Source organism: Coffea eugenioides, chromosome 4, assembly GCF_003713205.1.
Source record: "Coffea eugenioides isolate CCC68of chromosome 4, Ceug_1.0, whole genome shotgun sequence".
Lineage (NCBI taxonomy): Eukaryota > Viridiplantae > Streptophyta > Magnoliopsida > Gentianales > Rubiaceae > Coffea > Coffea eugenioides.
In genome coordinates this window covers 5,258,269-5,282,340 of record NC_040038.1, presented here as the reverse complement: position 1 = coordinate 5,282,340, position 24,072 = coordinate 5,258,269, and the positions used below count along the sequence as shown (strand labels likewise).

General features: G+C 36.4%; 3 protein-coding genes across 5 annotated transcripts; all 3 read right to left on the bottom strand.

Moving 5' to 3' along the window:
• Positions 1-1,116: 1,116 nt before the first annotated feature.
• On the bottom strand, positions 1,117-2,682 carry LOC113767552 (probable S-adenosylmethionine-dependent methyltransferase At5g38100). Its single transcript, XM_027311683.1, has 3 exons — positions 2,556-2,682; positions 1,785-2,444; positions 1,117-1,666 (listed from the first exon to the last, which is right to left on the bottom strand). Exons 1-3 carry the CDS (start codon positions 2,622-2,624, stop codon positions 1,340-1,342), a joined length of 1,056 nt encoding a protein of 351 aa, XP_027167484.1. The 5' UTR covers positions 2,625-2,682; the 3' UTR covers positions 1,117-1,339.
• Positions 2,683-8,337: 5,655 nt separating this feature from the next.
• LOC113768843 lies at positions 8,338-10,556 on the bottom strand. Its single transcript, XM_027313350.1, has 4 exons — positions 10,265-10,556; positions 9,826-10,008; positions 9,663-9,722; positions 8,338-8,946 (listed from the first exon to the last, which is right to left on the bottom strand). Exons 1-4 carry the CDS (start codon positions 10,520-10,522, stop codon positions 8,656-8,658), a joined length of 792 nt encoding a protein of 263 aa, XP_027169151.1. The 5' UTR covers positions 10,523-10,556; the 3' UTR covers positions 8,338-8,655.
• A 1,675-nt stretch (positions 10,557-12,231) lies between these two features.
• LOC113767755 (eukaryotic peptide chain release factor GTP-binding subunit ERF3A) lies at positions 12,232-22,335 on the bottom strand. 3 transcript variants are annotated; one of them, XM_027311934.1, is made up of 19 exons: positions 22,099-22,335; positions 21,951-21,992; positions 21,770-21,853; positions 21,554-21,622; positions 21,265-21,360; positions 20,400-20,511; positions 18,729-18,774; positions 18,429-18,500; positions 17,360-17,422; positions 17,101-17,255; positions 16,945-17,009; positions 16,567-16,717; positions 15,840-15,945; positions 15,589-15,724; positions 14,941-15,005; positions 14,663-14,827; positions 14,071-14,143; positions 13,905-13,980; positions 12,232-12,652 (listed from the first exon to the last, which is right to left on the bottom strand). In XM_027311934.1, exons 1-18 carry the CDS (start codon positions 22,100-22,102, stop codon positions 13,922-13,924), a joined length of 1,563 nt encoding a protein of 520 aa, XP_027167735.1. In that variant the 5' UTR covers positions 22,103-22,335; the 3' UTR covers positions 12,232-12,652; positions 13,905-13,921. The 3 variants fall into 3 exon arrangements, with proteins under 3 accessions (XP_027167735.1, XP_027167736.1, XP_027167737.1); XM_027311935.1 differs by having other exon boundaries at positions 21,770-21,850; positions 22,099-22,334; XM_027311936.1 differs by lacking the exons at positions 21,770-21,853; positions 21,951-21,992 and having other exon boundaries at positions 22,099-22,334.
• Between the last annotated feature and the right edge of the window lie 1,737 nt (positions 22,336-24,072).

The window sequence follows — 24,072 nt, the reverse complement described above, 5'->3', positions numbered from 1 at the left end:
GTTTGATAAAATTGAAGTCTAAAAATTGAAGTTTGAATTCATTAAATTATTGGCGGCGAAAGGTAATTCGCGTTGGCTCGCCATGAACATGATGAATTTAAACCAAACGTACTTAGACATAGGGGTGTACGCGAGCCAAGCTACTCGCGAGCTACTCGCGAGTAGCTTGGTCAACGACTTGGCTCGAACTCGGGTTGACCGAGTTCGAGCCGAGTTTCGAGTAGCTCGAATGAAAATCGAGTCGAGTTTCGAGTCAAAAATCCCCGGCTCGAGGCTCGTCGAGCTACTCGTCGAGCCGGGGTTATTTAAATAATATATTTATAATTTAAATAATATATATGTATTATAATTATAAAATGACCATTATGGGTATAAGTTATATGGAATTTACAAAATACCCTTCGTTATCGAGCCTTATTGAGTCAAGTTTCGAGCTACTCGCGAGTACATCGAGTCGAGTTTCGAGTATCAATTTTTTTGACTCGATCGAGCTCGAGCCTAGGGATATATGAGTCGAGTCGAGCTCGAGTATAGCACTACTCGAGCTCGACTCGGCTCGATTACATCCCTACTTAGACAGAAGTGCAACTACGTCGTTTGACCAGCAGCAGCCGCCAGTGCCGCGGTGGTAAAACTCCTAAGGCGTCAGTACAACTACAACAAACACAACGTACAACTCTCTTACTTTTCGCTACTCGAGCTCGACTCGGCTCGATTACATCCCTACTTAGACAGAAGTGCAACTACGTCATTTGACCAGCAGCAGCCGCCAGTGCCGCGGTGGTAAAACTCCTAAGGCGTCAGTACAACTACAACAAACACAACGTACAACTCTCTTACTTTTCTAATCCACTTTCAATTGGTGCTTCCATTTTTTTCTGTTGCAGCAAATTAATTAAAGAAAATAAACCATTATTTCATTTGATTTTCTTCTCCTAATATCGTTGTAAGAATTATCTGGATTTTTTTTTTTGGGTTTCATTTACAAGATGTATTCGTCGCCATATGTAGATTTGATTTCGTTTTCGGAATGATTGGTTGATTTAATTAATTTCTGTACTATGAATATGTTTGTTGTAAATTGAGTAAGCTGAATACATCATATTGATAAGCGTAGAAGTGGAATTTCTTGTTTAAACGACTAAATTATTCCGATGAACGGAGTATTGATTTTCAACATAAGCTGAATGAATCCCGTGTTTGAAATAACTTCATGGATAAGCAGCTGGTAATAATTGAGATGATTATGGAGTAATACATATCAGGCAAGTAGGAAAGGAAACAGAACAAGGAATCCAAAAGGCAAGCATTTTTGAGTAAGAGTAAAACTGCAAATGTTTCACGACTTCTTGAATTTGATAGTAACATATATGAATACTCCGTTGCCCTCAGCTGGGTTGCGTAGGCGAAGGGTTGGAATTTCCTTCTCATATCGATCCAATGCTTGTTCAGCTACCTCAGTACCGAAGTGCTTCGTCAACAATCCACCGTAGGCTCCTCTTAGTACTTCAGTAGGAAAAACTGGCAAAGAACTTCTGGTAAAAGTGCTCAGTTCTACAATTTCAAAGCCCACAGTCTTTTGTATTATAATATTCTTCAGCTCTTCCGGCGAGGGAAAATACATTGGCACGTTGAACAAATCCACCTTGTTTTTGCTCACCATTCCCTGCAAAGATAAAGATTAACATGCTGTTGTGTTTTGACAGGGATTTTGATTAATAGACGCTAAATTCTGACAGGGGGATTTTGACTATTGTGTTTTGAAAAGTTTAAGTTGTAGGTACCTCCTTTGCCAGGTCCAAAAGAATAGTTTCTAGTGGCATGAAAACTTGACTGACTGAGGGGTACTGTGTTCCATTGGCTCTGCCTGGGATCACAAGCACCATCAACCCTCCATGAACCAGCTCTTGTGCTCGAGCACTGAGGAGAGATTCCATTTCTTTAGTAAATTGGCCTAAATACGCATCACAGACTGCTGTTGGTGCATTAATGTAAGATATCCTGTCTGGATTGTAAGCGGCAGAATTCGGATCTGTTAACTCCTCCTCGGGAACTTTAGAGAGCCAATGCACTGCCTTTGAACAGTATACAAAATCCAGAGAAGCTTTTGGGAACAATCTGCCGTGAAAAGAGCCCGGAACCCCGGCTGCAAAATATTGTCTGTCTTCTGGGAATTTAGCAAAAAGAGCATTAAAATCATTGGTCACACGATCATTGAAGTACACAAAGAATTCTGGGATGCCAAAGCTCTGTCCTCCAGCTTTGTATTTGTCTTTTACAGCTTCGGTTATGGTCCTCATTGCATCCAAAGTATGAGGGCCAACAAAGCAGCCTAAATCAGCAATCCGATATGCTGCTGAAGAAGTGCAATGGTGTTTTAGGTCCAAGTGCTGAGAGATTGTTGCAACTAGCGAGTCTTTGTATTCTCCAAATTGCATAGCGCTCTGGGTAGAAAATTAATAAATGTCCAGAAGCGAAACCGAATGTGTAAAGCGAATTTAATCAGTCTGTCTATTCAGAGAAATATTATTGGTACTATTATTTATTACACATACCTGGCTAGAAGGATCCTCGGAGACGCTGTGTTCCCCAGCCATAGCATCTGATTCTGGTTCAACCTGCATTTTCTTTTCCTTTTTCTTCTTTTTTTTGTCACTTGGTTTTGATTAGGTGAATGGATGGTCAATTTATGTATCGCTCCCTGGTACAATACAAGACGGTCTCAAGTTGCTGACTAGTTTACAAGTGCAACAGAGATGGTGTCATTGTGTGCCCATCCATAGATTTTTACAAATCACTTTCCGGGAAGCTTGGCCGACAAAATTGAACAGGCGGCCATCAAACTTGTGAAAATTATTATATTTTTTACACGAGAAAATGACATGTTTCATCCCTCACATTTCATAAAAATATTCTTTTCGTCCCTCACATTTAAAATGAAGCAAATTGGTCCTTCACATTTAAAAATCCAAGCTTTTACATCCTAGAAATGAACTCTCAGTTGTGAATCAAACCATCTAATAACTCAATTACAAATTTTGGGGATAGAATTAATAGATCACTTGCAAAAACATATTTCCAATAAATAAATTAAAACAATTAAAAAATCTTAATTAAAACCCATTTGCTTTTTCAAAAGAACGAAATATTGCTAAAGCTCTCAAGCACTATACCCTTAGACATCTTCCTCAGTTTTGTTGCACTAAGGGTTTAGTGCTTGAGAGCCTTAGCCCATCCATAGATTTTTACAAATCACTTTCCGGGAAGCTTGGCCGACAAAATTGAACTGGCGGCTATCAAACTTCTGAAAATTATATATTTTTTACACTTGTATTCTGAATATTAGTTAATACTTTATAGTCCTATCAGCAGATCTTCCATCTGAGACCAATAAATGTTAATAGTTTTAATTCATGTTAAGATAGAAGACTGCCACAAATGTTCAACTGCGCAATGTCAACAACTCACTATTTCATCCAGGTGGCTCCATTCCGCCGAGAGTTTCCACTGGAAAGTTCCATGAAAACTATTTGTCTTTACAGTTTGGATAGGACCCGCAAACTTTCAAGACTTCTACATTTGGAGATCATCACCACAGAAAAGATCAGGAATGTACATTTTGTCGTGTTATTAGGGAAAAGTCAAAAATCAGATCTTTCCAGGAAAGCTTTAATGAAATTTCAAATGCCAAGCGGAGCTTCGAGGAAATCGCCTTTGTTTGTTGATTTAATACTCTGCTATTCGGCAAGTCGTCCACTCCACTGCATGCGATTGAACAAAAAGAAAAAGAGTAGTATTGGCAAGTCTACGAGTCAAACTAGTCACCAATACATTTCTTCTATCCACTTCAACTTTTTCAATACACCATTTGCTTGAGGAAGTAAAATGTCTGAGTTAATATCAAATCATCACTCGTCAATCTGCCATTAAGATTTTTCATCTCATTAACATGAAAAGAATGAGCAAACCTATGAGAAGTTACAGCTGCATCAAGCAGTACGTAACTGGGAAATATTTACCGCGCTCCAACTTTTTCTGCAAAATCACATGCCTAATTAGTTTTAAGACACTTGAGAGTTATATGAAAACTACTAATAAAACTAAAGGAGTAGAGGCAGAAACAGAATTACATCCTCTGCAGTAAAGATAAGTATCCATGTTCATCCATTCCGCCGAGAGTTTCAGAAAACTCGGACAAAAAAGAATTCCCAACTCCAAAAACTGAAGAGGGTAGGAAGAACTGAGTTACTTGAGCAAATTAGAAGGCAGGAATCTCGGAAAGCTTAACGTATACGTGTTGAAGGAACCGAACTACAAATATACCTAGTTGGGCTGTCCCTCTTCTTTTTCATTTGAATCAAGAACAACAGGGCTAGTAGTGGTCTGGTCCTTCTCATCAACGGTAGCTCTGGTTCTTGCATTGGAGAATTTGAGTATAGTGTTGGCTGAGATTCTGGAAAGTGGGGTTTCTATAAATTTGACAAGATTTGGAATTTGGACGGGGCAGTTGGAGAATCTGAGGAAAGCATGAGATGTGGCGGGAACCCCCCAGTTCAAGGGGGTTGAGGACAAGGGCATTAGGATTGTGGTTGACCCAAAGGCCCTCATGCATGTCATAGGAACCAAGATGGACTTTGTTGATGACAAACCGAGATCTGATTTTGGACTCGTAGCGAAGTTTTGTAATGATAATATAATTAGTTGTGACAAGTCGTTCTAAGAAGGAATAATTTTTTATTTAGGGTTTATAGATTTTTGTTTCATGTGATTTCTCGTTAGTTGTTCAGTAATCTCCGAGATAAGAGACAAGTAGTGTTTTAGACTTTGGGTAATTTAACTGAAATCGTGAATTGTGATACGTCAAAATTTTAGGGTGAGATTTGGGAAGGGGACTAGGGAGCTGACCATTGAAAGAGAAATCACGCTTCCTTTAATAAATGTGAAAAAAAGGTTATTCTTTTGTTTAATTTATGACATTGTACTCTTGGTTACCTTTTGCATTGTCAGATTGAAGCAAGCAAGGGTGCAAACAAGTCGAATTTAATTGACTAACTCGCGAGCTTGTTCGGTCAAAACTCGAACTCGAACTTGCATTGATTGAGTTCGAGCAGTTCAAACTGCTTAACGAGTTGAACTCGAGATTAATATATGAAGTTCGAAAGTTCATTGAGCTTAATCGGACTTCACATATATATATGTTTTTTATTTTTTTATTTATTAATATGAAAATCTATTTTGTCCCTTGTTTAAAATTATATAAAATATAAACTTATATTTCTTAAGATCACCTAGGCTCAATTAGACTCGATTGGGCTCGATAAGCATGAGATCGAGTTCGAGCTCGAGTAATGCAATATAAAATCGAACTCGAGCTCGAGTTTAACTTTTAAGTGTTCGACGAGTTCGAGATCAAGTTCAAATCTAAAGTTTTTTAACTCGAATTGAACTCGAGTAAGTTCGAATAGTGCACTAGTCGAGTTCAGTTCAATTCGATTACACCTCTAGAAGCAAGTATTCAACACTAGCATAGCCAGACGGGTAAAGTAGGCATATCGAGTCCAATGCAGTGGCAACCAAACTTCTGAAAGAATCAATTATTTTTAAGATTCTCGGTATAGTTTATACGTGGAAATAAATTCCCTCCCGTCCTTCCCCCATTTTGTCCTTCCCCACACCCCACCAAGTGACCAGAGTTATGTTTCTAAACTTTCTATCATTAATTGCCAGGGTGATACGGCTTTGACCTTTTCTTTTTCTTTTTAAAGAAAAAAACGATTGACGTTGAACTTAGGGGTGGGGAAAATTATTCACAAATTCAAAAATCCGGCATATCTGATCTGATTCGATTCAAAAATTAAGATAGCCGATCTGTATTATTTGATCGGATCAAAAGAGGATCCGATACCTACTAAAATACAAGGTGGGTTAGGGTCACACAATAAAAAACCCGCGGATACTATAAAATAAAATTTTTAGAACTAAATAAGCAATTCCATTGAACAAATTGCATTACAAATATGAGAAACTATAATTTATTTATAGAGGTCATGATCTTATGTTTTATATAAAGGAGTTTAATTAATGTGGAACATATATTTAAAAAAATGTGCTACTTATTTCAAACTTTTATTGATTTTGAATTCTTTTAATCTTTTTTCCTTTTTCTTGTATTTTCTTCGCATGTTTATTTCTTAGTGGAAGACTTTTTTTGATAAAATATCTTTATTAGATTTTAAATGAATGTGTAAAATATAAAATTAAATTAGTCTAAAGCATTTTTTAAAAAAATTAAATGATAAGTAGGGTGGGGCCTATATTCGTTGACCTGATCCTATCTCAGCGAATATCCGATTATGTTTTTCTATTGTTCTTTATAGGATACCCGCTGATATGCGGGGTAGGTAAGAATCAAAAAATGACTAACCCGCAAGATGCCAATCGAGTCAGTCAAATAGTGGACGGCGCGGGTACCCAACCCATGTCTACCCCATGTCTACCCCTAGGTGGGAGCATGGGTTTTGCTAGGGCACTGCATATGAGAACTCCAATGCTTTCAGGTGCGTTCATTGCAAGGGCAAACGGTTGGAATGCTCTTTTCGCACCGACCAACGATATTTTCAATTATCTCAATCCCAAAACCAAAATGATTTTGTCAATAATACTACCAAAAAATGCTCTTAATTCTTGTTAAAAAATTGGCTTAATTTCTTTTAGGCAATTTTTTTTATTTTATTTTATGTGAAAGTAACTAGTTTTCATATTGTTTAAGTTACTTGAAATAGTAACTAGAAAATTTCCTATTTATAAGAGTTTAGAAATTAGGAGTTATTTCCTATTTTATACAAAATAACAAATTAGCAGTTATTTCCTGTTATTATTCGGGTATTGGTCAAGCAATTACAAGACTAATACCCATAAGTCATCAACTACATACAATTGAACAAAAAGAAAAGAATATTGCTAAATCTATGAGTCAAACTAGCCACAAATACATTTCCTCTATCCATTTTTTTCTTTAACTTTTTCAACACAACATTTGATGTATGTTAGGTAAAAATGTGATTAGGAAATATGTTCGCAAAAAACGTGCAAATTTTTCCTTGGAAAACCATAATCCAAACAAAGCATAAAAAATCTGAGCTTTTCAACATTAAAAAAAAAAAGGAAAACAAAAGTTTTAAAATTTTCACATATCATGGTTCCAGGAAATCACCTTTGCTTTGATGTGAAAGCTATTTATTATTTCACCCACTCCATGAGCACAAAGAATCTAACATTTGATCTCCAACTCCGTTGAACAGACGAAAGAATATTCTCACGGTTTCAATAGATCTTTGAAGATGGCCATTGATGAAGTTAAGCTTATCGGAACTCCAGGGAGCCTTTTCTGCTCAAGAGGCTCTGGCTCTCAAGGGTGTCAAGTATGGATGCATAGAAGAAAATTTGTTAAACAAGAGTTTTCTGCTTCTCCAATCCAACCCCATTTACAAGAAGGTTCCTGTACTACTGCACGATGGCAGGCCTATTGTCGAATCACTTGTCATCCTTGAATAAATTGGTGAGACATGGAAAAACTACCCTTTATTGCCTGAAGATCCGCATGAATGTGCCATGGTTTGGTTCTGGGCTAAAATTGTTGATGAAAAGGCAATCAACTTCGACTCTCTTTTCATATGATTAGATCAAGCATGCTCACGAAATAATGAAATTTATGATTAGATCAAGCAAGCTTATGAGGTGTTTATTTCATGGAATTTCTTGTGTACTCCAGTGTATATTTGGTGTGTGGGGAGCTTATCGTGCCGAAGAAGAAGAAAAGGAGAGGACTATAGAGGATGCACATGGATTACTAGCAATAGTCGAGACACAGATTCATGGTAAACCATCTTTCAATGGACAGCATATAGGTTATCTAGATCTAGTTGTAGGATGGATGACTCATTGGCTCAGCTTTATGGAAGAAATTGGATGCATGAAGCTACTTGACCAACACAGGCATCCGGCACTCAAAAAATGGACTGAAGACTTCATTCAGGTTCCGGCCATCCGTGAAAGTACTACATGAAGAGAGATTGTGTTCAACTATTTCCAAGCTACCATAGACTACATGCGCTCTTTAGCTGCCACCAAAGCTTGATTTACTAGGTGTTGTAGACAGTATAGCAACAATATCCTGCTTCAGTTTATGCAGTAGGGTTTTCAATGTTGTATGTCTGTATGCTCAATTACGTCAGATTGAAATCTCACTTTTGCATTTTGACATTCTTGTTAGTAAGCATGATTAATATGTATTTTTACAACACCTGTGAGTTTAAGCACTTTGAGATGCATAAAACATAATATGAACACAGTTTTTTTCTTCAGATCTTTGAGGATAATTGCATTATTGTATCATATACTTAGAAAGCAGTCGAGCACAGTTGCTGAATTATTGTCAAGACAACAAATATCAACTTTCATGAAGGAGTCTGGTCACTGTTTCTATATCCCAGGCCAGTCTCCAGTTTACATCTGGTTTCAGTACCATAAAGCTGAAGAAAAAGTTGCAATGTTTCAATTCATTGCAATTAACTCAATTAAGTAATATATAAAAAAGACTCGTGTACCTTAGCTGGAGAATATACATGTAAATATTACGTACATAATTTTTAGGAATCAGTAGCTGCTGATGCGCCGGCAACGAACCCAGAAAGCTGTTCCTCCACCTCTACCTCGAGCAACAGCTATTTCCTCATCAATGTAAAACCAGATGAAAAATGGATCCTTGTTGCTTGGTTCTCTTTCATCTTTTCCTTTGAGGTTGATTTCGAATGGGTTAAAAGGTCCAACTTTTATCCGTAGTCGTTCGAATATGAAAGCAAGTATTCTGTTCTTCCAAGAAAATCTTCCTTCAAATGTCAAGTATCCAAGAGGTCCCAGGAACACTCCATTCTCAATCCTCCTCCCCTAGTAATTCAGGTCAAGGCAATTTACTCTCTCAGGTTCAATGGGACCAAATCAATTGTTCCTTCTACACTCAATATCATTCAACAAATCATCTAGATTCTTTCAAAACAATATTGAAAGTTGAAACGCAAAGCACACGAAAGCTAATCATCCCCTAATCAAGCAGGTGATAAATGAACATGACACAGCAATATTAAACAACAATACTTGTGCTAATCTACATAGACTTTACTGTTTGGTTATCAGAAGACTTAATGATAGAATTGAATAAAAGGTTATAATAGGCGAACAGTGTATAATCTGAACCAAATGTCTCAATTAGTGGATAATCTGAACCAAATGTCCCAATTAGTGGATTGCCTCGCAACTTCGCAAGGTACAGGATGAGTTTCTCAAGAGAGGTGCCATTCAGTTCCATAATGGAACAGTAAATCGCATCTGGTTAAGAAGAATCACATATTTATGGACAACCCTTGGAAGGATGCAATTGACAATCCTAGAAGGACCATTTTTTACATCATATTTTCATCATAATTGTTACTTTGAGGTTCATTTTCTTCCTAAAGATTCTATAGGGTAAATTGCAATGAGCCAGTAACCAAAACTATTCCACATAATCTTTACTGAGTTAATATCAAATCATCACTCGTCAATCTGTCATTAAGATTTTACATCTCATTAACAAGAAAAGAATGAGCAAAACTATGAGAACTTACAGCTGCATCAAACCTCTGAACAGCAGTAACTGGGAAATATTTACCGCGTTCCAGCTTTTTCTGCAAAATCACATGCCTAATTAGCTTTAGGACACCAAAAGTTACATGTAAACTACTAACAAAAACAAAAGATAAAGAAGTAGAGACAGAAACAGATCACAACCTCTGCAGTAAATATAAGCATCCATGTTCTCCCAGGTGATTCTGTTCCACCAAGAGTTTCAAGAAACCCCGACGGATCAAGCTTTGCCTTCTCAATCACAGAGAAAGCTGACAATATATCCTCAGCTGGAACTTTTCTTGTCTTGGCTGCATTTTTCAGCACTCTCACACTCTCTTCAACTTCCTAAAAAACGAATTTGTATGACAATTACTTTACCTAAACTAGCCAACCCGCGAGAGAAAAAAGCTTGCCAATGCAGCACTATTTGAACTGATTTATCAAATCAATTGATACTATAAGTACTGACAGGACAAAAAGGAATCCCCATGTCCAAAAACTGAAGAAGGTAGGAAGAATTGAGTTACTTAAGCAAATTAGAAGGCAGAAATCTTGGAAACCTTAACGTATACATGTTTAAGGAACAGAACTATATATATACCTTGGTGGGCTGTCCCTCTTCTTTTTCATTTGAATCAAGAACAACAGGTCTAGTTGTGGTCTGGTCCTTCTCATCAACGGTAGCTCTGGTTCTTACAATGGGGAATTTGAGTGTAGTGTTGGCTGAGATTCGGGAAAGTGGGGTTTCTATAAATTTGACATGATTTGGAGTTTGCAGGGGGCAATTGGAGGGTTTGAGGAAAGCGTGAGCTGGGGCGGGAACCACCCAGTTCAAGGGGGACGATGACCAGGAGAACATGTTGAAGAGTGGATCAAATTCTGTTGCCCGCTGACTGTTGGGACTTCTAAGATTTTTTTGGATAAAAAGCTAAATCTTAAAGAAAAGAAAACCAAAAAAAAAAAGGGATAAAATAACTTTTTTCGTCCCTTACTTTTAAAGATGTAATTTTACGTCCCTCACAAATTTATATTAGTCAAATTTGGTCTCTATCTAGTTTTTCGACTAATTTTTGACCGAAATCCACTACTTGCACATGATCATTATTTAGAGTAAAATTGTCAAACACATTTCATATTCTCTATCTGGTTTTTCGACTAATTTTTAACCGAAATCCACCACTTACACATGATCATTATTTAGAGTAAAATTGTCAAACACATTTCATATAATCTGATCCATAGTCCCTCATATTTACAAAATGAATTTTTTTGTCCCTTAATTTTCCCAAAATAATTTTTTTTGTTTTTCACATTTTGCAAAATGAAAATTTTGATCTCTCATTGATCATATGTGCGAATAGTCTTTTCTTATTTTTGAAAACTCACGTACATGTCTATTTGATTTCTTCTGAACAGTACGAATAGCATGTAATATATTTCTATTTAATTTCACTTGAATAAGTTAATTATAGTTGTAGTTGAAATCAAATAGAGATATATTACATACTATTCGTACTGTTCAGGTGAAATCAAATAGACATATACATGACTTTAAAAAAAAATTATCCATATACATGATTAATGAGGGGATGAAAAAATTCATTTCTAAAATGTGAGGGATGAAAAAATTCATTTTGTAAAATGTAAGGGACCAAAAAATCGAATTTTGTGAAATTTGATTTGATAATTTTGCTTTTAAAAAATGATCACGTGCAAGGCACATTGTGGATTTCGGCCAAAAAACTAGTCGAAAACCTAGATAGGGACCAAATTTGACTAATGTGAATTTGTAAGAGAAGTAAAATTACACTTTTAAAAATAAAGGACGAAAGAAGTTATTTTACAAATGTGAGGTACATTTAAAACTATTTTTCCAAAAAAAAAAGGCATTGTAATTACTGATTATCATTAGAATTCATTTAACCATTTTATCCTTTACTAACGTCCAGGGAACTTATACGGGAGAAAGGCTTGTTATTTTCTCTGTCATTCTTAGATCAATACGGGCAAAACTTGAAATTAGAAAATTAACTCAATTGTCTCACGATTCACGAGCCATCGAATTCCTACAAACTTTTACCATTATTATTAATTATCCAATTTCGCAAGTAAGAAACGGAAAATATGGGGAAATGGGTTACATTTTCTCCAAAGATTGCTTTTTTTTTATGTTTCAAAAAAAACAAACGACTTGTGGGGCTTATTTCAAAACCCCAAAAAAAAAAAAAAAAACCAAAAAATTGCATTTTAAAAGCAAATTGTACATTCGCGCAGATTAGCTGTCCCCAACTGCCACTGGTCAAGCTTATCAAATTTAATTACGATCTTCGAAATCTTCTTCAAATTAACACTACTATTGAGAGCTTGCGCCCGAGAATCGACATCTGATGGTATCCCCACCAATTTGATCCACTGAACATCCAAACAAGGCATTCCTCTTAACTAGGAGAGCAGGGGGCCTGTGATGAGTGCTAATTTACGCCCATCTAATTTCTGCTGCTTAACTTGTGGAAAATTACGTCAAAAAGAAGCAAAAAGGGAAAGGACAAAGGGGAAAAAGACACCAGGAGGAAGGAAGGAAATACATATAACTCTGACTGTGTTAAATATAAACTTTAATCTCGTGAACAGAAAAATATTTGGTCAAAAAACTGACCATGATATAAAAGCATGCTACTCGGTATAACCTACTATCAAAACCAATCGATATGAGTAAATGCAGGTTTACTTCAAATACAGATACAAAACTCTTCTATGTTTCACATAAATACCCCAATGACAGCTGAATGCAATAACCAACCAACCATTGTAGACGGGAGCATCCACAAGAGTCGAAAATCTATTCAGATTCCAGACTAAAATAACAAGTCTCACGATTCACGAGCCATCGAATGAACCTTCTTCCACATCTGCAACCGATACCATAATAGGTAAAAACCTCATTCTGCTGCCGCACTAGTATGTTCAAATTTTACACTCGAAGCCAAGCCTGCATGACCAACGCTAAATTGTCTCAGTTTTGGCTCACAAAAAGCTATACAATCAAGTTAGCTAATGACCCTAGTCCATAGACATCATATTTCAATTAAACAACAGACATCCATCTACCCTTGGATCATATGCCAGAGATCACGACAGTTGTTGAAGCCGCTGTTATCCTCAAGGCAGTAACAAAATGAATAATCAACTACATTATCAATCCCATAGGTAACAAAGGAACAAGCAGGCAAGCATATGCATTTATTATCCAAGTGTAGCAGCAGAAGAAAGCAGATTAAATACAGTAGATAGTTCAGAAATGTGTACGTCTCGCTGAATTACCCATACCCCGTCTATAACAATAAACAGGTTGGAAATAACCATGCGCTGGATATTTGACATCTCTCACAGAGGCAAGACTGAGGTCTCTCAGAGAGGTTAATTACAAAAGGATGATGTCTGTGCAAGAGCCTAGTGCCTGAGTTGCAAAGCACAGCCTGAGAACATCTATCACATACAAAAAGTTGAGAGGTGCATAGCCCAAGCAGACTAAACCAAAGAATAGATGGCTTCTATGATTTTAGCGACTGTCTGTCTAAATGTAAGCTTTGGGGCATGTTCCTGATTCACAATGAGAGAACATGGCATGCAGGTCTTTACACAAGATTGTCTTCAAAGCATAAAAGAATTGGTCTTTCAACCATTCTAACTGATAACTACATCATGATTAACAACATTTATTCCTTTGGACTGTTCCAAGTGGTCAGCAAATTTGGATATTGAACTCATTATACCCAATATGCACTTCAAAAATACATTGCACCGTCCAAAAAAAAAAAAACCAATTTATGCAATCAATCTTCTCCGTCCCTCAAACCTCTACTGACCAACAAAATGAAATTCTCTATTTGATCTCAACAATTACAGGTGGTTTTTCTCTAGTTCCCCTTACTCTTTCCACATATTTCTAACTTCTCCAAGGTCAGCATTTTAACCAGCAACCAGCATTCTCATTTCTTAACTCTCAGTTCAGCCTAATTCCTTGCATTCTTTAAGTCACCAAAGACCAAGAGAACTTTTTAAACCTTGATGCTTATAGACATTTCCTATTTCCCGGAGTCTTCTGGCCAGAACTTTTGCAACAGATAACTAATTTGTGTTCATTCCATTGGCCGAAAATTAGCAGTTTTCTCTTGATAAGTGTTTTCATCCTTCATTTCTTTTTTCAACTTCACATGGCAAAAATAAGCAAAACTTCCTACCTCATGTCAAAATTGTTTTAAGCACGATCACCTATGGATGGAAGGCTAGTAACTTTTCCCACAGCAACAGTTTTCCCTGCAGACATTTCAAATTAATGTCAAGAGTACAGGCAACAGAGAATAAGATATATGTGAAAACCACCAAGAAAAGGAAAGACTTTGTCACCTTCAGTTCGAAGAGTGAAGCGTCCAAGCTGTGGAAAATCAGAGAATTTCTCAACACACATCAAATTATTCACCTGAGAAGCACATTTTAACACAAACTTCAAGTTAAACATTACAATTACAAGCATAAAACTGAGAGGATATGCAATTAAAAAAGCAATTTCACATATGAACATAAAAACACCATTGAATGCATAATTACTTTAATCCCACCCCTTCTCTTCCTCTCTACCACTCTCCCCCCAAGCAATGATTCTCTCACATTTTGTCTAAACCTGAATTGACAAGTGGAAAAGTCTGAAACCCTGTGCTAACTTGGATATTTGGTTTAATCATATCAACTAAAAAAGATGCTTAATTCTCTTTAACCTCCTTTTCACTAATCAAAGTTGACTTCCTTCCCAAACTTGATATCCTCATGCTCAAAGTTAACTGAACAGCATTACACCTCATGTGACATGTGATTGTGAATGATCTAAAAGACATGCTCAAGTCACTTACTAACACGGATTGAAGGTAAGCGATAAAGATGTAAAACATTCAAAGAATACAGAAATACTCATCAGAAGTAAACTTAATCATTTTAATAAAACCTGGATACGACAAACGACAACAGCACCATTCTTTACAAAAAGAGGTTTCTTCTTCATTAGCTTTTTTGTCTTCGGGTCAATCTGCTGCATTAGTTCAACAATTTCACATTCCTCAACAATAGCATGAATATGCAATACAGCCTTGTAACCAGCAGTAAAAATAGCCTGAAAAAAAATGTGAATCGCGTTCAATATAGTTACATGCAAAACATGTGAATGAAGGAAAAAACTACGGAAGATAAAAGGAGTATAACAATAAATTCGAGTTTACTTCATACATTATCCAGCAATTCCAAAATCTGTAGCTGCGCGACAAACTCAGATACAGCAGGTATTGGCTTGGCTGCAGATGCAGAAACAGGGTTAAAACCAAGTTTGCTACCTAACAAAAACCAATGCTACAAGAAAAAAAAATAGCTGAATGTGGTAAAACAGCAGTGACATTGACATTTTTCTCAAGCCCTTTCTGGCATAAGAACATCGATAGCTAGACCAATGCCAAATTTGATTTGGAGAGAGGAAAGACTTTTCTGGATTAGAACTCATTTAGCACGACTGCATCCATTTGGATCACCGAGCAAATGAACTAGTAGATAGACATGGTAGAAATTCCAAATAAGTCTAGTCTCAGCCAAAAGAAGATAAGCAAATATGAATGAATGTCCCTGAAATGCAAATAAGCAAATCCACTTCCTATGCAAATCAAACTCCTAACAACAAAAACCAATATAATGCAAAGGAGTTGCCTTTTTTCCTTCAAAAAGTTCTTAACACATATCACATGAAGCTTTAGAACAAGTTTGTAGCTCTCCACACAATCATACTACTAAAGTAGAATTTGATTCGCTGCGTCACTAAAGAAGACTACATTTTCAAAATCCAAGATGATTTTCCTGAATATGAGAGATAATGTACGAGGAACTTACCAACGCTGCTCAAAACAAACCCTGCTAACACTTCCTCTTCCTCAACCCCTGATATCCTCACCCGCAAATTTTCACCAGGTCCAGCACGCCTAGCTTTATCTTCATCACAGAAGATGGCAACAACTTTCACCTGAGCCTGCAGTTTTAGACAAATGTTACATAATAAATTTTCCTTGATTTTCAAACTGTTTCCACCCAATAAACACCACAGAAATCAATACGAGAGATCATTTAAGTGCTAGAAACAGCACCTTGTTTGGCATGACCAACAAATTATCCCCTTCACGGATGCTACCAGATTCAACTTTGCCCATTACCACCGTTCCCATGTCTTTGAATTTGTCAATAATAGGCATTCTATTTAGACAAACATTAGAAGTTTGAAAAAAATGTTACTAGTGATGTAAGAGAATAAGAAACAGAAATTGCTTTCAAAAAGAAAACACACTCAAGAAATTTAAACAACAAACAGCAGTCCTAACCAGACCTAATTACTGAAACAAAATCACCTTAATACTTCTGTAAGAGAAAGGAAGGAAAATCAATGGCTTATTTTGTGCATAAGCACATAAATTCAACAGGTGCAAAAAATTTGAGATAAAATATCTTAGATGAGACTCAGTTGAAAAAGGACCTGATTTTGTAGACCCTTGGTCTTTTCAAGAAACTGACAGGAGAATATCATCCAATGGCGCAGTAAGACAGGCATTTTAAGTGAAAGATGCAACACAGGAAAAATACGGCAACACAGAAAAATAGACAAGACGATACTAATTTTAGGCATTGAACAAAAGCATCAAAAACTGATTCTAATCACAGATAAACTCCTGTTTTCTACCTAAATCTAAGTTTAAAGTACCAAAACTGAGACAAGAAATAAAATGACTGGCCAAGACAGGAAAATTGGGAGCACATATAACCCCTCAAGAAGAGGAAGAAGATTAGACAAGTTTAAAAAATTTAGGTCATATGCTGTACCTAAATGGACCTTTGGGATCGCGTGCAGGAATTTCAACAGCATCAAGAGCTTCAAAAAGGCAAGGGCCATTCCACCAAGGGCATATACTTTTGTCTATTCTTGTCTTCATATTTGAACCCACAAGCCCGGAAATCGGGAGAAACTGTACATCTACATCTCAAACACAATAAAAAATTAAATAACCAAAAAATAAACATAAACAATAAAGAAATGCCCATAACATTAACATATGGAGAAGAAGGTTATATGACCAACTTTATAGATGTATCTCTCACAATAATTGACAAGAAATACAAAGTAGTGAGCAGACAGATCCGTTGAAAACAAGAAATACAGTAAAGCAATATATTAAACAACCCAAAAAAATGTGTCATTACCTTTCTTGACATTATAACCTGAAGATCTCAGGAAAGGAAGCATTTTTGTCTCAATCTCATCATATCTGAAAAAGGGGAAGAGGGAGTAATATTGGAAACTATTCTATACAGTATCACGTATCATCTGTACCCTAAAGGCAGAATCTGAGAAAACACCTTTCTTTTGACCAGTTAACAGTAGGCTCATCCATTTTATTTACAACAACAAGTAGCTTAGAGACTCCAAGAGTCTTTGCAAGCTGGACATGTTCGCGCGTCTGTCCACCTTTCTCATATCCAGTTTCAAATTCACCCTTTCGAGCAGATATTACCTGAATGGAACAAAAGTTGAACGCAGGGATAGATCAACAAACACAAATGGAAAATCTGTCAAAGCTCAATAAGGAACTACAGACATATCAAAAAAAATACTTACCAGCACTCCTATATCAGCTTGAGATGCTCCACTAATCATGTTGGGGACATAACTTTTATGACCCTAAAAATTAGACACACAAGCTTTTATTAGCCTTGCTTGTGAATGATAGATTGAAAGGATCTCAAAGCAGGTATCAAGGAAAATAGAATATTCACAATCAACAAACCAAATCTCAAATTCTGGCACTATAAGCCTTTCTTTAATCAGTTCATCTTCTTTCATGTCTTCTTTTGAATATAATACTAACTATAAAATTGCTCTTCAAAGAAATTGCAGAAATATCTTCCCCAGAATTACAGGTTTTAAGAAAGAGGTCCAACAGTTTTTCATCCCCTGCTTGAATAACTGCCTCTAATCAGATAGTCAGTTGAAACCCTTAAAGGACAGCATACTTCCAGATTTTGCCAACGATTATTGTAAGAGATCAATGCAATGCAACATTGCACAAAATGCTTAAAGGTCCAAATCTAATTGAAAACTTCAATTTTGCCAAAGTACACTAAATGCCTGGAAACAGAAACTATAAATTTTGAGTTTGTAGTAAAATCTCAATTGGAATGTTCTGACGAGCATTCACACATATAGACAAGAAACAAATCTGTAAAAATATGTGACAGGGACTTTTAACCATTGTCTATGCATATATAATTAGATTAAGTAGGTCACAAGTTTCTTTTTCCAATAAGATGGCAGATGCTCTAATTTACCAAAACTGCCTTCCTACTTCCTGATTTTCGTGAGATGGGTCAATATTCAGAATCAGAATGCAGGACTTCTCACATTGATTGAGAAATAAATACTACATTGATACACTATCAAACAAAAAGGTATGAACAGAAAGTACTCGATATATTGCAACCAAACAGGACAAAATGAGGTAGTAATTAAAAAACAGTGGATATGCACATTGGAATAGCTCATAGCTTGTTACTATGCTCTGCACTTCATGCAATTCTGATATTGTTAATTTGAGGTGCTTAATATTTGCATACACGCTTCAGAATTTGTGCATCAAGCTTCAAAGGAGAACAGATAAGAAGCTCAAAAGAAAAGAAAAGCAGTATACCGGAGCATCCAGAATCGTAAATCTAGTCGTCGCTGTTTCAAAATGTGCACGTCCAACCTCAACTGTTTTTCCCTATAACGAGAAATAAACAAGGATAAAACAACAACCTCCAAAGAAAACAAATCAAGAATCTGCTAAAACCAGCAATAATAAATTCAACAGTAAGAGAAACAAACTCAGAGTATGCAAAAAAAGAATAAATGAACTAATTACTTAAAACAGCAAACCCTGCAACAAAAATTTGAATAACAGAAATTCTCCCAGCAAAACAAAACAGGCAATGGAGACAAAATTTTGTACCTTGACCCTCTCTTCTTCATTTGTATCCATAATATAAGCCATATACCTGGTTAAAGGAAACGACTGTCAGAAAGACTATTTAAGCAAGCTTGTATTAGATCAACAATGACAAAGAAACTAAAACAAAAACAAGTCAGCAATTAACAAACAGGCAAAACAATGATTTTTACACATTATCTTGACATTCGTACTGCATCTCAAATAAGGCAAAACAATGATTTTTACACATTAACTTGACATTCGTACAGCATCTCAAATAAGAAAGCCACAAAGAAACCAGAACTACCCATTCCAATTAGATAATTAATATATTGAATTCTAATAATATGAAAGTGAAAGTTACTCGCCACAAAAGATTAATCTCTCTATTCCTTGCATACCATCAATTCAGGTAAAGTTATCTATCACAACTATTCCGACATGCATAGTAAGCATTAAGCCCTGAAACAGCAAGTACTGTCAAAGACATGACAAACAAATAAGATGTCTAACATAACCATAGCTTATAGCCATGCACAACAACCATAGCATATATGGCAAATGTGCACACTGTTGCAGCGAAGAAAATTATCAAAAGAGGTTGGAGGTAAAAGGCTAATAACACAAGAAACAAAGTTCAAAGGCACTGAGAGACTATTGGCAAAGTGAAATGCAGTTGAAACATGTGAAGGAAAAATAATGAATAAAAATTTATAGTGGCTAGGTTTGAATTGGAAGTTTTTTAAAAGCAAGTTTTTTTCCAACAAAATCCAGTAACCTCCCAAAAAACACCTAGACAACACACCAATCACCTAAAAACATCCCATAAAACACACAACCACCCTAACAGAATACCACCCCTTCTCCTTTCAAGACCATCCCCAACCACCATCTCACTCACCCCACTTCCACCAATACTGCCGCCACCTCCCTCCCTCCCCTCCCCCCCCAAAAAACAAACCTCACTCACCCCACACCAACACTACCGCCCCTTCCTCCCCCTCTTTCCTTCCATCCCCACCTTCACCCTCCACTTCCTTCCCCGCCACCCTCCCCTCCATTCCACCACCTCTTCTCCCTTCCTCCTTCCCCATCCCGCCAACATCCACAACCCCTCCCCTCCCTTCTCCTCTTCCCCGTCCCCGTCCCCGTCCCCTTACAGATCTTCCCCCAGACCAAATCTGGTTGCAGGACCAGATTTGCGAGATGGAGGGCATTGTGGAGTGGAAAGATGGGGGAGGAGGACAGAGAAGAGATGGAGGGGAGAAGGAAGCAGCACTGAGCGGCTAGTGATGCTGCTAGGGCAGAGGAGGGTCGCAAGAAATTGTGGTGGTGGAGGGGGGGAGAGGATTGGGATGGGAGAGAGGGAGGATTGCGGTAGGGAAGGTGGTTGAGAGGGAGATTCATGATAGGGATGGCGGTTCGCCACAATAATGCCAAAGAGTGAAGGTGGGATTTTAATTTTGAGGCACAATAATGCCTCAAAATACACCCCTAAAACATCCATCCTTTTTTTTAAATCAACAAAATGTACAGTAAAATTTCTAGAAACACCCAATCCAAAAGGACTCATAGAACATTGTTCCAGAGTTTCCCTCTCCTCCATCAGAAATAGCAGTTGCACAAAACATCCATTTGACATTTTTCACAATCAGGATTGAGAAGCACAACTAAGAAACAAATGAGCCTTACCAACTCTCTCTGCTTTTGTCCTTTGCCTCTTTTTCATATTTCTGAATAGTTCGATCATCAACTTGACCGCTTAAAAACAATATCTGTCCCCCTGTAGTTGACTTGCCAGCATCTGCAATTCAAAGCCAATCTAAGGTAACTCCCTGATATATTACAAATGTTCAAATCTTAACCAAACTTTCTATTTTGAAGCCCAAATAGATACTTGGAAATGGCATGCACAATCCAAAGCAATTCAAAGTCATTAGACAACTAAAACAACTGACTGTTTAGTTAAATAAAGAACCAATGAAAAACAGAGTCATAGTTACTTCACATCAAACCACGACTAACGGCACTAACAAGCATACAGTTTGCAGATTACAAAAAACTCATAGCATAACAAGAGAGGAGTATCTCCGAAACTGACTGAAACTGACTTTAGATAAAAGGCATCAGAGAAAGATAAATATTCTACTAAGCGTTGAAAAATGTACAGTAGCATCAACTCAGGAAAGATCTACCTAAAAACTTTAAAATGTCCTGACTAGTTTATTAATAAAAAGTTTGCATTAATCCCTGTGACAGCATTTCTTTATTTTCAGGTAGTTTTCGTGCATTGGAGAGTGTTGGCAGTCAGTGAATGGCTTTCCCCCTCAAAATAATAGGAAAAAACCAGCCTAATTGAGCATAATAAGGAAAAGAAAGAGAAAAACAATCTAGTAAATTACAACTACACTACCAAGATAGTACAAATGACGAAGTCGAGCACCTACACAAAATCAACATCCTTAGTAACAAGCAATAGGGTTCCTTATGGTCAAAAAAAGAATTAGAGCCTTCAATAACTATATAATTAGAATTGATGAAGAAAACTTTATCTTACCAACATGACCAATAAACACAACATTCAAATGTCGCTTTGTGCTCTCTTCCACCTCATCTTCAACAACTTCAGGTGCAGGCGTTTCTTTTTCTTTCACTGAATAAACAAGAAATTGTACCAAAAGTATTAGAAAAGCTTATCGAATTGAAAGAACAAGTATAAACTATACAACGACCTCCACAGAGTTTCTTCAATATAACGGTACACATTCCACATTCAGCGAGTGGTAGAACAGACAAGAAAAGAACCAACAAAAAACACAGAGAGAGAGAGAGAGAGAGAGAGAGACCTGCTGAGGTGCCTTTCAGCTCAACACCAGCTGGGGGGGGAGCATTTGCATTTGCCACATCTTTCAAACCTACAACAACATCAGAAGAATTCGTAACCACAAAGACACAACAATTTCACAATTCTTCTATGTCTAAGCATATTAAAAAGCCATCATATGCCAAGAGCAAAAACAAGTCTAATCAGTCAAAGTGATTCATCAATTAATTTTATCCACCTTCATCTTTTTCATCAGGTTTAACAACATCGTTTGGCTTAGCATCTTCTTCGCCATTAGCATTACCAGTAACAATATCTTCTGCTAGCAACAACGAACCAAAAAATGATTTAAAAAATGGGAAAAGAAATTCAAAATAAAAAGTAAGTATTAACTGTACTAAAAATTGAAGTACTTATACCAGAGGAGTCAAGTTGGAGAGCCTTAATCTCCTCTTCAATATCTACGCATATACACCATTCAAAGTTCAAGTTTACTTCCAAATCCAAGGAAAAAAAAAACTGATCAGAAAAATTAAAACGCAAAGATTTACCGAAAATGAATCTTACCCATGATAGAGGAAAGTAATAGCTTCGAAGAAAGGGGATTCGATGAAGATTCGGATTGGCTGGTTTCGATACGGGGATGGATTCGAGAGAGAAGGAGCAGGGGTTCAGGTGTCCTGTGCAGGAAATGGAGAAGAAGATAGCCTAGAAATGGGGGATATTAAACCCTAGCGAAATTCTCTTCCAAAATTGCTAAGGAGTAGTTTGTTATTTACGAGGGTTTGGGAATCATACAGTTTGTGCATTTTTGTCATTGTCAATTTTCATTCCCATAGCATTTCTGATTTTAATATTTGAATGAATAGGTTTTTTTTTTTTTTTTTGGAAAGGAAAATTGGAATAGGTTTAAAATTGCTTAAAAGGTTACCCAATTTCAAACCTAAGTCAAAAATCATAAGAACTTTAAACCCTTTTTCCTTATCTTTTTTTTTATATATATATACTCATTCCTAAATGACTCCAATATGCTAATTGCAAAAAAAAATAAAAAATCCCTTAATTACAATAATTAAATACTTTGTAGATTACCAAAATCTAAATTTTACTAAATTAACTCGCACTATCAACTACATAACCGTTTATAAACACACACGCATATATATATATATATATATATATATGAAACTACTAATAAGTGTTTTTTCAACTAAAAAGTTTACAATAGAGTTTCAATAGAAATTACAAAAAATGAGATAAGAAGCTCCAACTATTTTCATGTGGTAAATCTCCAACAATTTAAAGAACCAAAAAGTGAGGTAAATTGCTGCCAAAATATCTTTTTTCCTTGGAAAACAAACAACTTTTTTTTTTCTATCTAAACATAAAAAGTAAAAGAATCCAACATATCGGTCGAGCAGATGAATTAGGATGCACCATGGATTATAGAAGCCAAGTCCAATAAATTTGGGCACACATATTGTATCCCGGGCCGGTCTCTGACGCTGAACGATGTACTGCTAGACAGGGAATTGGAACGTGGAGGTGTTGCCCGTATCCATTCTGACTGGATATCCAGTGAAAAGCCCAAGCCCATCTTACCTCGACAGCTGGAAAGTCCAGAAGAATTATGGTGTGGGCCAACTTTCCTCTTTATTTGGAAATCTCGCAGTCCTTGTCTATAATTGACACGTGTCAGGATAAACCAGGAGAGTAAAGAAGAAATGTGGGTGAGGTTATTTCCGTGGTTAGGTATAGTCATCAGCGCCAGTCGCCAGTACCTGTGCAGATCTAAGACTAGATTTTGTCGGTTTTGTTTGCCTGCGACCAATCTTACGTTAGTACCGTGACTTCACCCAATAGAAGGCAAGGGTTTGTTTGGATAGGGTATTATTTAAAATATTATTTGAAATAATTATTATAGTATTTTTTGTGATTTGATGTATGTGAGATAAAAAGGTGATTGAAAATATAAAAAGGTGAGTTGAAAAATGTGTTTATAATACAAGCAAAATATTTTTGGTCCAGGTCTGTTTGGATTGTAAGTTATTTGGAATTATTTGAGATATTTTTACTGTAGTACTTTTTGTGATGTGATGTATGTGAGATAAAAAGATATTGGTAAGATAAAAAGGTGTATTGAAAATTGTAAAGATGATGTAAGCAAATAAAATTGGGGAAATATGAAGCAATCCAAACAAACCTGTCCAAACAATTTCCTTTATTTGTTCTGTCTCTCAAGGCTTAACCCTGAGATTTAGTCAAGTTCGCCTTTATTTACCCCCTTCCTTTGAGGTAGTCGTCATTATTGGTTTTCCAAAAATCTAAAAAGAACGCCATAGCTTATATATCACTATTATGGGGATTTTATGACTAGTTATACTTGATTAATTACTCTCTTCTATTATTTATTTCGTTCGGGCGTACAGACGTACTTTTTTTTCCCTTCAAACCACTAGTAAAATAACAGACTTCATAATATGTAATAATAATACTAATAGAAAAGGTAAAAAGTATATATATATAAGTAAATTGTATAAA

Bases quoted from the DNA above. Each gene is read 5' to 3' on its own strand.
- LOC113767552 (XM_027311683.1), bottom strand. From the start codon at position 2,624: ATGCAGGTTGAACCAGAATCAGATGCTATGGCTGGGGAACACAGCGTC. The intron at 2,445-2,555 runs GTATGTGTAATA...TTTTCTACCCAG, and splicing joins CCGAGGATCCTTCTAGCCAG to AGCGCTATGCAATTTGGAGA. The intron at 1,667-1,784 runs GTACCTACAACT...TTATCTTTGCAG, and splicing joins TTTTGGACCTGGCAAAGGAG to GGAATGGTGAGCAAAAACAA.
- LOC113768843 (XM_027313350.1), bottom strand. From the start codon at position 10,522: ATGTTCTCCTGGTCATCGTCCCCCTTGAACTGGGTGGTTCCCGCCCCA. The intron at 10,009-10,264 runs GTATATATATAG...TTCGTTTTTTAG, and splicing joins AAGAGGGACAGCCCACCAAG to GAAGTTGAAGAGAGTGTGAG. The intron at 9,723-9,825 runs GTTGTGATCTGT...GTGATTTTGCAG, and splicing joins TGCTTATATTTACTGCAGAG to AAAAAGCTGGAACGCGGTAA.
- LOC113767755 (XM_027311934.1), bottom strand. The intron at 15,725-15,839 runs GTGCTGTTTCTA...CTAAAACTGCAG, and splicing joins TGTTGGTCATGCCAAACAAG to GCTCAGGTGAAAGTTGTTGC. The intron at 15,006-15,588 runs GTAAGTTCCTCG...CTGCATCTGCAG, and splicing joins GTTTGTTTTGAGCAGCGTTG to CCAAGCCAATACCTGCTGTA.